The sequence below is a fragment of the Ipomoea triloba genome, chromosome 1 (genome assembly GCF_003576645.1).
Source record: "Ipomoea triloba cultivar NCNSP0323 chromosome 1, ASM357664v1".
NCBI lineage: Eukaryota > Viridiplantae > Streptophyta > Magnoliopsida > Solanales > Convolvulaceae > Ipomoea > Ipomoea triloba.
The window spans coordinates 36,139,648-36,154,824 of NC_044916.1; the positions used below are offsets into that span (position 1 = coordinate 36,139,648).

General features: G+C 33.0%; 1 protein-coding gene, 1 long non-coding RNA gene and 1 other non-coding gene across 3 annotated transcripts; 1 reads left to right on the forward strand and 2 right to left on the reverse strand.

Moving 5' to 3' along the window:
• Positions 1–8,045: 8,045 nt before the first annotated feature.
• Positions 8,046–11,393, forward strand: LOC116022235 (growth-regulating factor 7-like). Its single transcript, XM_031262864.1, has 4 exons — positions 8,046–8,734; positions 9,397–9,612; positions 9,951–10,308; positions 10,400–11,393. Exons 1-4 carry the CDS (start codon positions 8,422–8,424, stop codon positions 11,115–11,117), a joined length of 1,605 nt encoding a protein of 534 aa, XP_031118724.1. The 5' UTR covers positions 8,046–8,421; the 3' UTR covers positions 11,118–11,393.
• A 1,059-nt stretch (positions 11,394–12,452) lies between these two features.
• Positions 12,453–13,934, reverse strand: LOC116022905. Its single transcript, XR_004099313.1, has 2 exons — positions 13,830–13,934; positions 12,453–12,891 (listed from the first exon to the last, which is right to left on the reverse strand). It is a non-coding gene; the product is annotated as an uncharacterized LOC116022905 (long non-coding RNA).
• On the reverse strand, positions 13,647–13,737 carry LOC116002591. The gene has a single exon (XR_004094514.1). It is a non-coding gene; the product is annotated as a small nucleolar RNA snoR8a (small nucleolar RNA).
• Positions 13,935–15,177: the final 1,243 nt, after the last annotated feature.

The window sequence follows — 15,177 nt, forward strand, 5'->3', positions numbered from 1 at the left end:
GTGAGCATGAAATTAAGATTAAAAAAAAAAAGTTGATGAGACATGCCTTTGGGATTAGACATGCTAGCTTCTTTCTTGTCCATTGCTACATAGTACTGTACTTCTTCTACTTTACCAAGTCCTAAAAATAATTTATTTGTTTTTCTCTCTGCCATCCACGACACCCTATTACTCCATGGGTTTATTGTTCTTTTTTGGTTTTCTAAACAAAATTATTAGTATTATTATTAATGGCTGCAATAATTTTTTGTTTAATTATTTGGTGTAATAAACAATTATGCAATAATTACTTGTTTCCAGGTCGTCGGTCCAAGCACACACCTGGGTTTATGTATTTCCCAATGTGTAAGTAAGGTAAGGTTATAGTAGTTGTAGGCTCTGTTTGCGTATAAACTTTCTTTGTATTTTTCCAATACATTTTCTTGGAAACTCAATCTGCATGTATTATTGGTAGTTTTTTATATTTTATATTTTTTTTTTGAAAACTTATATTTTTTATTTTAAAGTTTAGAATTGATCAAATTTGTTTTTTTTTTTTAATTATTGAGAGTTTTTAATTTCTTATAACTAATAAAGGAATAGTATACAGTAGTGGTTGTAGTAGAATTTCACTAGAGGCTATTGGAACTTTGGAGATTCTGTCCTTCCTCTCAAAAGTCCAATCAAATCTAGGGTACTGCAGGTAGTAGTAGTGTATGGAAAATGATTTACTTGATAAAATTCTCATGTTACTTTATTCGTTTCATTTTATTTTTATTTCATTTTTTGATAGATAAAAAAATAAGAGTGAATCGTAATTTGTTTTTTAAATTATTATCTTCTCATAAAATTAAAAAAAAAATTCACTAGAGTTTTACTCTTTAAAGATAGTACACTTACTATTTTCCTTGATGTACCTCCATTATTGGAGCTTGCTGCCCACCCAACATCCTTTTAATTTTCCTCCTGCTCTCCAACCTTATCTTTTGTCCCTATCTATCACTTATATGAAATCAACAAACATAATCAAGAAATTTGACGGTGGAGATTTAATTGATTTCTTTATACCATAAAGGCAAACCCCAACAAATTACAATTAAAGGTGCCTGAGTGGATATAATATTATTTTCATTTCTAAAATTTATAAATTTTATTATTGTCAGCACTATTTTAATTGAACTTATTACAAGGATTTTTTTAGTGTGATTTACGAACTATCATGTAAAATATTACATTTGAAAATTTAGTGTTCGTAAAATTTAAAAAATTGTAATATTAATTCAAAATATCACTTAAACCAATCACCCTAACTATTACCTTTTGGGTTGTACAGTTAGAGCATGATTTAAAAGTGCAAAACATTTTGTCGTAAAATATATGTATATATATACTTCTACTATTGATGATCATATTTAATAATTAATGATGATATGTGACAAGTCCACTTTTAAATAATTTTTAGCTGGTGATTGCGCATGGCTTGAAATTTGAAAGAGACTTAACACCCAGCACACAATTATTGGTTACTTTCATTTAAAACCCATACCATGAAAACCACCAAAAAAAAAAAGAAAAAAGAGAGACTATATATGTGTGTGTGTTGATCTAATAAGAACGATATCATAGAAGAGAAATAAGAATTAATTTTAGTTTTACATTTGTAAAATTCGACGGATCATATCAAATTTTTTAAAAATGGGGTGATATTTTTGTAATGATAATCAACTTTACTATGCAAATTTAAACACTTAAATATGCAATCTTTAACAACTAATTATGCAAACATTGTAAATTTTATAAAATCAACGAAAAGATATATTTTAAATCTAAACGGTAAATGTAGACCCTAAGCAGTAAAAAGTAGTTAAAAAAAAAGTAAAAAGTGAACCACTAAATCAAATAAAACCAAAAAAAAAAAAAATCAGTTATAAACTCTAAAATCGAAACCCTAAGTGTAATGCACTTTCGCATTTTTTCAAGTGCAATATTTTAATACAAAATGTGCAAAATGCTAATACTAATTGTGTAATATGTTAATACTAATTGTGTAAACTTGAAAATTTCTATAAAAAAAATGCATATTTCAGTGTTCAAGTTTGCATAATAAAGTTGGTGATAATTACAAAAATACCATCGCATTTTTTTTTTTAATTTGACCTAGTCCACCCAATTTTTTCTAAATGTAAGATCGAGATGGTTATTATTTCTCTCATAAGAACTTGTTCTCATTTGATCCAATACATACATATATTTATATATATTCTAGGTAGATACATCATACATTGGTTTTTAACGGTCGTGATGCACTCAATGAGATATGTTCGTAGAGTCTCTCCTAGTCAACTTTATCACGATACCATTTGGCATACAAGAGAATGATGATAACGTAGAATATAGTGTACGTAATTGTTTAAATTAATAGTTTTTACATTGTGTTTATACATTTAACTTTTCAACTTTTGATAGCGTAATTAAATTTAAATATACAAATATTACGGTACATTTTATTAACTAATGACGGTTTTGACATGGTAATTATTAACTAGATGTTCATATCAATTGATCTGACCAGTTGTGACAAACAATTCACAGTCATTACTTAATGGTGAACACATGATAAACTTTGTTATCATGTAATAGTTGATATCATAATCATATTTTACCTAATTGACCACCATTTAAGATAATAATCAAGTAATTTTGTTTACTTTAACGTAGTAGAGAATATAATACAGCGTGATTTTAAAAATGTTTGTCGTCTAAGTACAATTATAATGAAAATGACCATTCATGCAACACTCACAGCAAGAACGAAAGTGATACCCATTCGTACTCTTTCTCTCTCTCTTTTATTTATTTTTAAATTTTTTTTTAATGTATATCTTGGAGAAAAAGTTGCAAGTGCGAGAGAGAAGCATATCTTTTTGGTTGAAATAATATTTAAAATGATTATCCAGAAATACGTTGCTCTTGGACATAAAAAGCAAAATCATTGAAAAACGCCCATTTCGAATCCTCCCTCCCATATTTAAGGCTCAGAAAGAAGATAAAGATTGTACATTGGCCCTCGAGAATAATATCAAATTCACCCAAGTGCCCCACCCAACAATGCATTCAAGTGAAAGCATCTTATTTACCAGATTGATTTGAGCTAATGATCAGTGATAAGTAGTTTATACGTAGTATTAGTTTATCAAATTAAATTTGAATTAATCAGCTATGACTGGTTTACTTTTATCGGCTAATTAGGTCACAAGATCGAGTATATCCCGTGCACATACTCCGATATAAATGAGTTATTATCAACTTTGTTTTATTAGTCGTTTTGGGGTGCATATATGGTTCGATTCTTCCTATTTTATCTCTTCCATAGGGTATGTAAACAGTTGAAACACATCTCAATTAAGGTTTATCTTCTCTTTCAGAGTACATGGTTTGATTCTTATCGACCAGATGGAGATGATACTTGTAAATTATTTTGTATATATGATTTATCTTGTCTACCAAAACTTGAAGACAATAAAAGTTGTGGGATGTTAGTGCAAATTGTATTAATGGTGGGCGGGGTGGTGGGGCATTTGAGTTACATGAATGAGCATGGCGCTATGGTGGTGGGGAAGAAAAGGATAGGTGACGTTAAAGGCTGGCATAATTTGTATGCAAAAAAAAGTGTTGGGTCCCATACTTCCCCTGTCGGCAAAGAGGAAACGAACCACTCTCGTCTCCTCAATCTCCATCACCCCTCCCTTAGCTTGTCATTTTGTGTTCATCTCCCAGACGCCGTTGTTTCATCAATTCTGTTAACCTGTACACATTTTTATTCTCAAATTGCCCCTTCAAAATCATTATTCTGGCAACCACAATATCATGCATGCATATATGCATTGGGTCTCTAAACCTAAGCCCATCTCTTCGATCTTGCATGTATATACATACATACATACATACATTTCCATGCTTAGAATTAGCCAGTCGTACGTTAATATATATTTATATGCATAGTACAATGCACATTGGAATATATTCATGCGACAATAATGGCTGTTGTATTATATATAGTCACAAGTGGCTAGCACAATTGTAGCCACTTGGGAAAAGCAGTGTCCATATGTGTGTGAGAATTAATGTCACCAGTGAAACTCTTTTGCCCCGGGGACCCTTTTTGAAATGGACAATACCTCCTTTTTTTACACCACCATATGTAGAATTATTCCCCACAAATAATATAATTATGCTCGTCTTATTTAATTTTTTTACGGATTGTTATCTGAAGCATTAAGTTTTAACATGTATGTGGGCACGGGATAAAGTTGTGTATAGTTTAGGTATTTAATTATAATGGGTCCAACCAAAAGTTTGAGAAATCTATATTGCGATTTGGTAGTACTATGGTTTTATGATGCTGCCTTTTCGTTTTGGCCCACCCATAAAAATGTTAGTTCAGCTCTGGCATCGAAATAGGGAAACATATTAATGAACGCCACCAAATTGTGGCAACATCCTTGGTTTATTGGACGGTTTTTTTAAGGTAGTCTGCCACTCTTCGTGGGTATTTGTTTTAGTATTTGATAGTTGATACTACCATATATGGAGTAGACTATGGTCTATGGATACTTTCTTTTCAGTATTATATTTATGAAAAAGATTATTGTATCAAAATTACGGCGTCCAAAGTTTTTACGATTACGCAACTATAACAGATTTCCCTTAAATTAAACAAAAATATTAACTTTTTAAATTTTGATCTATCAATTGAGTTCACGAAACTATTTCAAGCTGAGCATTTACTGCTATAACCAAGTCCATATTAACTGGCATTAAGCAATGTCTCCAACGAGGACGCAACTGTCTTCAATGGTATTCAATTGTTTGGTACCTACTTAGAATTTCTTGCACTGTATATATGGACATACTCAAACTGATTTTTGACCACAATTAATGAATAAAAAACATTAAAGGAAAAAAAAAGTTTTATTTTAAAGTATTTAAATTCAATCAAATCTTATTCAAGTCAATACATTATTATATACACAAATTGAAATTTATATTTTACATTTTAAGCTTTCTATCAATCAGGCCATTCCAACGCGGTTAGTCAACAAAATAGGTATAGCCCTATTAACGGTATCAAGGACTCGCATTTCAAGATGGTCATTCCCTACATGCGTCACTGCCCCGTTCGCAAATAAATTTGTCTCACAATAATAAACACTATGGATCTTATAATTCTTAATCTCGTTGTCACAAATATTCCTAGATAATTATGTACATATTGATCTTTCTTGTCCTATCATTATAATTTTTAAAAATAATATTTTGTAAAATTTAATGATTAATAATTAAGGGGAAAGTTGAAAGGTGGGCGCATGATGGTGTGTATGCAAGTCATGTGCTTTGGGAGTTCAATTTGATTATCTTATTAATAATATATATTATTAATTATTAATTGCAATTTATTATATATATAAACCTAATTGTTGTAACTTAAACAAAGGCAAGTGGAGTAGACAAAAGGGTGTTAAGATTTAATATTGTCCTCTAGATTGGAAAATTATCACGTTACCCACTTGCTTCATTGACCGGAGATGTCTAGATTGGAATTTAAGACAAACCAATATCCTCCTTAACTAATTAAATAATAATTTATTTTAAATCTCAAACCCTTTTTGAGAGAGTGAATAAAATGGTGATAATGAAAACGGTATATCGCCCACACCTATATACTACACAGTATTTTTTTTTTTAATATATAAAGTTGAGTTTATAATTTGTTTTTATTTTTATAAATAAATTATATAATCGACTAGTGGACTACTTTCATTGTTATTTTGTTAAATTAGAGAAAGTTGTGGTAGTAGCATTTCACCGTTGGTCTTATTTATATTATTAATCATAGTTACGTACCACGTTAATTACTAATTAACAATAATAATTTGTGTGTCTTGAGCGGTAAATCTATACTATTAATAAAAACAATATCCTCATTTTTAACTTCCCGCCCAAAACAAACCTATAATATTATGGTTTTTTTAACTTCCCGCCCAAAACAAACCTATAATATTATGGTTTGCGTAATTTCCCGCCCAAAACAAACCTATAATATTATGGTTTGCGTAATATTATAAAATATGGTAATACAGTTCCTATCCCTAATACAATTGTAAATTAAAATAAAATTCATAATAAAATATATTCTTCCCTACGTTCCTATTCGTTATACAATTCTAGACTAGAATTACTAATGGTAATAATTCAGTATATATATTTCTCTGCAATGTAATCTATAATCTATAATCTATAATCTATAATATTAATAAAAACAATATCCTCAGTTTTAACTTCCCGCCCAAAACAGACCTATAATATTATGGTTTGCGTAATATTATAAAATATGGTAATACACTTCTCACTGACGTCTCATTGCATGCATGCATAAATCACCCGACTTTAAATAAATTCAAGTATGATATAACTATAAAATATTAGAACTTAGAAGGTATATTTAATCATAGGACCTAAACTATAAATTGCTAATATATTAATTACAAGATATATATACATATATGTGAGGCATATGATAGAGGCATATATATGGGGGATTTGCAGACCGGTCAATTGGAGGAATGAATTCAGAGCATATGCATGCAATTAAATACACAAAATATTTGGTGAAGAATTTAACAATGCACAGTACATGCAACCATTACTACTTTTGGTGATCCATGCATTCAATTCTTCAGCATACTTTTCCAACAGGTAGGTCTTTGATTAATTGTGCGGTATGTACTTTATTTTATAATATATATATATATATATATATATATATATATATATATATATATATATATATATATATATATATATATATATATATATAATTTATTACCCAGTCAAATATCATGTGTATGCATATGTACATTGTTCGGACAAACATTATACTTAAATTAAAAGATAGCTTATATGTTATATAATTTAAACTCATTTAAAAAGTTAAATGGCATTTATACTGGTGCCATTTTAATGTGGGACAAATTATACTTATTTTCAAACTCTAATTTTTTATGCACCTTGAATCAAATTTTCGTTGACTTATTATTTATTTTAATTTTTAAGTGTATAATATATCAAATTTATTATTTTAATTAGGCGAATCGAAATGTGATTCCACCCAACACAAATAATAAATGGACTCACTCAAATTAATACTTCCAAATGGACACTGAAGTGTTAATTTGTACTAATTTTTCCAACGGTTGTATATTTTATTTTTAAATTAAGTCGTCAAAATCTTACAAATCGCGAGAGTGATATTTAAGTTAACGTGAAACTTGTAGTACTTTAGAAATAACTTTTATAGTAAAGTTAGAGTATCGATTTGAATATTTAAACGCTATTTTGTGAGTTTGTGTTAAGGATGAATCTTGTGTAATAATTATAGAAAGAGAGAATAAAAAGAGGCGAAGAGAGATGAGAGTGGGACAAAGCAAAATATCAAAGTGTATAACATATGTAAAAGGGTCACGTGCTTTTACGCATTTGTTCCATGCACTCAACCACATCTTTCGTCGTATTAGATAAAGATTACAAAAATCTCGTCCCATGCTCCTACAGTTGTCATTCTTATTTATAAGTAATTTTTTAAAAAAAAAAAAAACACAGTTATAAATTTTATTTAACATATACATCAACTATCAATTAATTTAATTAGCTATCAACTATTTGTCATTTGTCAAGCACCTTCATTTTAAAAAACAAATAGTGCCCTCGTCACCCAAAAATGCAATTAGTAATGTGCTTTATTGCTTGTATGAGTTTAGTTTATTAGTTTAATAGACAATATTTAAGAGAAGAGATTAATATTCGAACTTCTTAAATGACAATGAAGAGATTATGACCAAAATGAGCAGATGTGTTGGGTTGGGGGTTGAATTAGTATTGGTGGTGGGATATCAAATGTGGTGGGTAAAGAAATAATTAATTAATATGATGATTGAGTTAAAGATGTGAATTATATGAGGCGGTGCAAGAATTTCCCATATAAGCAAAGGGGTATAGCGACAGCAAGTTACTTGTGCGGTTTCCTCTCTCGCTCGTTGTTTCTCCGTCTTGGTTTCCAATTATTTTTTAGCTTTCAGAAACGTCAACTTGTTCCGAAGAACGCAGTATATTAGTACTGTCGTGTTCTTCTTCCACTTTTCAGGCCTGGTTGGGTATATAACTATACAGACGTAGCTACTAGCTAGCACTTAATAAGCACCTATACAGTCACGCGCCCAGTGCCCGGGACCTCAAAAAAGGATCATCTTTAATATAACATGCTCATTTCTCCAAGAAATCAAGCCACTACTTCCGTCTGTTTGTGTTTATGTAGTTACTGTCTCCACTGTCTGTTGTTATTGTTGTTGGGTTTTTAGGTGTCTGGTCTGGTCTCCCTTTTTTAGGATGGATTTTGGGGGGGTGTTGGGGGGTTTAGATACTGGGGTGTTGCCAGCAACTGCTAGTGTTTTCTCTGATGTTGAGTCCAAGCTGAAATGGTGTGGATCTGGAGGGTTTCTGAAGCAAGAAAGGCCGGCGCCGGATGATTGGAGAGAAACCAAGTTTGCTAAAACTTCCACCGCCGCAATTCTGAGATCTAATGCTAACCCAGGCTCTGAATCCGGCCAGCAAATGCTCAGTTTCTCTTCTCCCAACTCGCAGACACTGCCATTGCCGTCTTACCATCACCAAATTTCTGTCGCTTTTAGCAGAAACTCAGGTAAAGTTCCCAACTTTATTGTGACCCATTGGTGCATAAATGGTAATAATGGGATATGATGTGTTTGGGTAGTAGACCTCTAGGCTTCTGGTTTTGGAAGGGAAATGATTCTCTGCCCACTCGCCTCCAAGACTTGAGTTGGGTGTTTAAATTGGGTTAAACATTCGATCTGCTTATGGCTTTTTAGGAAAGACTGTTTCTTTCTTAGCTTGCATGGGTTTTCTGTTTTTGAGTTTTAAATTCCCAGCACAGTCTTGTATGTGTTGGAAACCATGTCTTTTCAACCATCTTCCACTACAGAATCTTGGTTTGCAAAGTTACCAGTTTGGTGCTAATAAGAAGGTAGAAAAGTGGGAAAGAAAAACATTTTGAACATCTGTCACTCATGCAGATTCCTCCTCTCAGAGGTTTTGTTTTTACTTGGTCTCTCAAACCCCAGATTTTCTACAGTGTTGTAGCCCTATTGAAGACAAGGCACTTTTGTGATCCCTTTTTCAAAGTGTGATGTTACTTGCCCCTCCTCATACATTCTTGATACCAAAGGTCTTTTCTTTTTTCACCCACCAATCAAGATAGCTGTTTTAGTTTTTGGGTTTCTTGAGTTCTGTTTGAAATTGTGCACACATTCTGTTTTTGAGGTAATTTAGTTGTTTCCATTTCAGGGTATGGAGGATTGAATTCTGGGAACATGCATGGGTTAGTAAGTGGAGTGAGAGGGCCATTCACTCCATCTCAGTGGATGGAGCTGGAACACCAGGCTTTGATCTATAAGTACATAACTGCAAATGTGCCTATTCCTCCTTATCTGCTCAACCCCATCAGAAAGGCCTTTGATTCTGCAGCCTTATCAGCTTATTCTGGCCTGAGAGCCAATTCTTGTAAGTTCTGCTCTTTCCCCCTTTTTGATTTCATATTCTCCAAGACATTATCTTGATTCTGTGCTGCTTATGTGCTGCAATAAAAGGCATGTTCTTTAGATAAATGAATGAGGTCTGCAAATCTGTAATTATAACTGAAGTGGTGCCAAAGACCTTATGGTCTAATGGCACCCGTGTCCTGGTTGCACCCCACATGGGAGGGGGTGGGTTCGAGCCTCGATATTGGCTCTTTGTGCTTCATTTGGTTGAGAAAAGTAGCTATGAACAAATACTACATTGTAACAGAGTCAATAGTACTCAAAAAAAAATAACTTTAAGTGGTGTTGATATGTTGGCAGTTGGATGGGGTGCATTCCATCTGGGATTCTCCAACACCACTGATCCAGAGCCCGGGAGGTGCAGGAGAACCGATGGGAAGAAATGGCGGTGCTCGAGAGATGCAGTAGCCGACCAAAAATACTGTGAACGGCATATGAACAGAGGCCGTCATCGTTCAAGAAAGCCTGTGGAAGGTCAAGCAAGCCATTCCGCCTCGGGGACAACAGCTGCAACTAAGCTGATGCCGGCTACTTCCTCAGCAGCATCAGCAGCTGTGGTGTCCGGAGGCAGTGTTTCCGACAGTATTGGCTTCTCAAATCAGAACAATTTGCAGCCATTTGCAACCAATAATCCTTTTCAACCATCTCACCTTTACAGGTATAATCTTAAATCACAGCTTTTGTTAGTCTTAATACTGTTTCTTTTCCCAAATTTTGGCTAACTGGATGCAAGATTCTGCTGTTTCTAGGAGCTTTCTGGATAAGGGAAATCGTGGTGAGACGTATCAAGATGCAACCGGGCTGCAAATTCTATCCCCAGGCAAAAAAGAGAGTCAACAACATTCCATAATAAAAAACCAGCATTCTTATGAAGCACCATCAAGGTCAGGGTTTGGATTAGTCTGCTCCAACCCTCTGCTAAATCCTGAAGATGTGAGTGACCGTGAGAGCAAAACCCGCCATTCACTTCATCAGTTCATGGATGATTGGCCCAAGAGCCAGCCAGACATTGATCTGCAATCAGACCAGACTCGCCTCTCGATCTCCATACCAATGTCCACTTCAGACTTCATGTCCTCAACGTCGTCTCCAGTGTCTGAGAAGCTTGCAGCTTCCCCGCTTAAACTATCGTGGGAGCATGAAACCACGCAAATGGGGCTAGGAGTCGGGGCAGTCATCAACGAACGAAACCAAAGACAAGGAAACTGGATTCCCATTGCATGGGAATCATCCGTGGGTGGACCTCTAGGCGAGGTTTTTCACAGCACTAACAGCAAGTCAAGTGACTGCAAAAACGCCTCGGCCCTTAACCTCATGGAGGGATGGGATGGGAGTCCAAGAATGGCTTCATCCCCAACTGGAGTTTTACAGAAGGCGGCGTTCTGTTCGCACTCGAATAGCAGTGCAGGGAGCAGTCCTAGAGCTGAGAACAGCGTTATGAACCTGCCATCCCTGCAAGCTCTGTAACCCTGAATCAAGAAGATGAAGATCATCAGTTTTAATCTAGCTTTTTTTCCAGTTAAGATTTGTTAATTTGATTGCTTGTGTAATATTTTCAGCCTTGAGAACACATAGCTTGTGTTATGCCCAGTGTAATAGCCGAGTAAATGGCATCCATCATCAGACTTGAAGTTTAGATTTTGCTCTAATTTGACAGTGACTTGTTTGGTTTTTGTTTTCTTTGATCATGTGATTTTGTCTGTGGTTTGGTGGGTTTAATCAACAATGTCTCTTTCTGGTGGATTGGAAACGTGTTGGTTGATCGGTTACAATTTGGAATGTGGGCCTTATCAGATTTCAATTTCCTCGTGAAGAGGGAAGAAGACGATCTCCACGTATTACCGACACAAATTCATGGCTATTCTCAGATACTTTCTTTTGTTTCTTAAATCAAAATATCTATCAATCAATAAATAAAAGGCAAGGATACATATAGACAAATAGTAATTAACCAAACCCTTGAGTAATAAATTCGGTACACAATCATACTTTGATAAAAGCGTAGAGTCATAATCGTACAATCACGAATAAAATTATACTTTGATAAAATCAAGAGTCATAATCAATTAATCAACCTAATAACCCTCAAATCAAGGTCATAGTCACTAGACTAATCTAAACAACTTATAGTTATGCAGTCATTTACAAATTACAACAAAAAACGAAAATATATAATATGAAACATCATGAGAGAATATCTACATGTTTTTTAAAAAGTTTTCAAGGAATTTCTTGGAGGCATCATAGGATTGTAGTACAAGGAAAAAATTAGAATAAAAGAAATTGTAATTTGATAGAAGAAAATAAAATTTTACATTTTGATAGAAAAGAATAGACTTATTAGGATTGGGAAGAAAGTATAAATACAAAATTGTCATTGTATAATAATAATAATAATAATAAAGATAATATTGTCATTTCATCCTATTTTTTCCATTATTGAATTGCCCTAAAAAAATTTCCACCACAATTATTGAAATGCAATTCATAGGTACCACTCATGATGGACTATTTTGTTTTTTGAAAACCATGACCGGCTATTTGGTATACATGAATTGCATTGCATTCCACATTTCTTTGGCCTCCTCATGAATTGCAATATAATGGTTGTGAGAAAGGAAAAATGATTAAAATGACATTACTATCCTCAATTATTATTATTGCACAAAACATTTTAGTTTTTATACAATTTCTTTCCTTCAAGTAATTTGAATTCTTACATTATTCATATCCCACCAAATTGTTATTCTTTTACAATTAAACATCATGTGAATTGCAGTTCAACAAAAAGAAAAATTACAATTCAATCCAACCAAACATTGTAATTAGACTGGACAAAGAATTGTGGTGGAATTGCAATGCAATTGATATTTAACCCCTGACAGTACTACGTAAACTGGCACTAAAATTCAAAAGGACGAATACAGGTTTATAGGCATTACGTTGAATGCTAATTATGCAACAGGAATGCTTTGAAACCGCAGACGCAGAGCTACACAGCTTTATACTTTAGGGCGTTATGAAACAAAGCACATTCTAGCTCTAACTTAGTAAGAATATACAAATAAATATAGCTAATTAAGCCTGTTTGACAGTAGAAACAGTTGTATACATAACAGACTACACAGCTTTATACTTTGAGCTCATCTCGTGCGAAGCCTTCTAAATATTACGTGATTTATGAAAGACTTTACCATGACTTCAAATTTATGCTGATGGATTTGCACATTTCTTGGGCTGGCTATGGATATGTAACCCACAAAAAACAGACCAGTAGTAAGCCGGCTGAAATTTAATTTAACTAAAAGATGATAAATCAGCACATTGGGACATCAAGTAACCAGTCACAGACAACTTTTGGACAATCTTCATTGGCTAATTGCTACACCATATGTCCATATGGAGCATATATAGCCATATAGGTCATGTTCTCAAAATAACTTTATCGCTCTCAGATAGTCAGATTGAAAATAACATGATCAAAACTTCAGTACATCCGATATCCATCTCTAAAAGAATTTTAAAAACTCCCATTCCATGGTCTTAATAATATAATTATCTTGAAAATTAAAACTTTATGTCCTCAAACCCATTTTTGTGTCCTGTAAACTCTTGAAATGCCACGCTACCAGTTAATCAGCAATCACTATGAAGCAACATCTAAAAGAAGACATTAAACAGTTCACAACCTCAGTTAACTTCAGAAATTATATAGTGTCTTGAGTTTGGAGGCGTGCGTAACCCTAATTTTTGAAATCATTGTTGAAGACAAATTAGGGCTTTAAACACCACCTAGTTGAATTTCAGGAGAGGTTAGACACAAGGCAACAAGAAATGCCATGTGAGAAAAAATAGAGACCATTCTCCTATCAATCAAATTCAAACAAATAACACCGTATACAAAACAGCATAGGAGTCAGATCAACATTCACAAATCATAACTTTTACGACTAAAGGTTCAATAAAACCATGGAAACTAAAAAATTATGAATACTATGGTGCTCATATTCTATGGGTGTATAAGAGTCTGTCATGCCGTGGCAACAGCATTCAGAACGAGGAATTATTTTATAATCATCGCACCAAAACATGAATGAGAATTGAACAGAACTTGAAAATGGAATCAGATAGTGAAGAAATGCACTGTAACACTCTCGATTCGAGGGAAGCGAAACTTACAGGATCTGCGGGAAGACGACTCCCCTAACGGGGAACTTTATAGATGGGGAGTGCCGGATGAGAGGGTATTTGAAACCCTAGCCCTAATTCTGTACAACAAATTAGGCCCATTTGTTGATGACTCCAAGTCTAATGTTTAATCATTATATGATCCATATTACAAAAATAAATAATTGATATATAAATTTATTTTTAATGTATCACAAATTTATAATTAATATATTAGTATATTATTTAAAAATAAATTTATTGCTAAGAGTAAAATTCGGGAAGAAAAACCGATTGTCTGAAAAATATACTACAATAAGTTATGTAGGGGCATCCTGTATTTGTTGAATAGAGCGCCCACCGCATAAATTAGGCATGTAATTTATCCCGTTTGGAGGGGCGTGCTATATGTTTACATTTATACAAAACTTGTCCATTATTATTAGTTTTGTTATTGTTATTACTTGTCTCGGAACCTTGAATATTCAATGCCCATTAAATTAAAACAAGACAATCATATAGTAATCATTTGTTAGATAGCTAACAACCTTCATGATTAGAGCATCCTTATCAATGGAGTTATTTCGTGATTTTTGATCAGTTTTTGTAAGTATGATTAGGAGAGATAAAACGAGAGGGGAAGAAAAAAATAAAACAGATATAATATAATTTTTATAATAAAAAAAATAAAGCATTGTGTCAGGCGTGCGTGCACTGCACGCGCTCGCATGGGCGGCTGTTGTGTGCATAACGCGCATAGCAATCAATGTTAAAATAAAATGTCTTACTAATTTACCGTGCTATGAACCAATGTTTGCAAATGAACTCGTATCATTCTCTCTCATGCTTTGATGGTAATTTTTCTGGCATAAACTCATGAAAAAAACCATTGGTAGAGTTGCTTTTACGGTACTTTTGACCCATCTTAGCCGAATTGTCATAAATAGATTCATATCAATACGACTACTGTTATACAACATTCAAAGTTATCGATAATAATAATGATGAATTTGAGACAGTATTGGTTGTGATGTATGATATATAGTTGTCAGCTTGTGTTTTATATATATGGTCATTCATATGATGTTTTTAGAAAAAGCTATATAACATTTGTTTTAAAGTTGTGTTAAAAAATAATATATACATATAGTATAAGGTCTATGCAAGCATTTGATACAAATTTTGTTTTGTGTGAAAATCATATCAATAACTTGCTACAACATGCAATTAATTGAGAAAAAATGGTTAATTACAAATTTTTATTGAGTTCGAAATTTATATAAAACATTGTATAATAATTTCTTAAAGAAATTGTATAATTCAATAGCACAATTAAATTTATTTATTTTATATTGTAAAC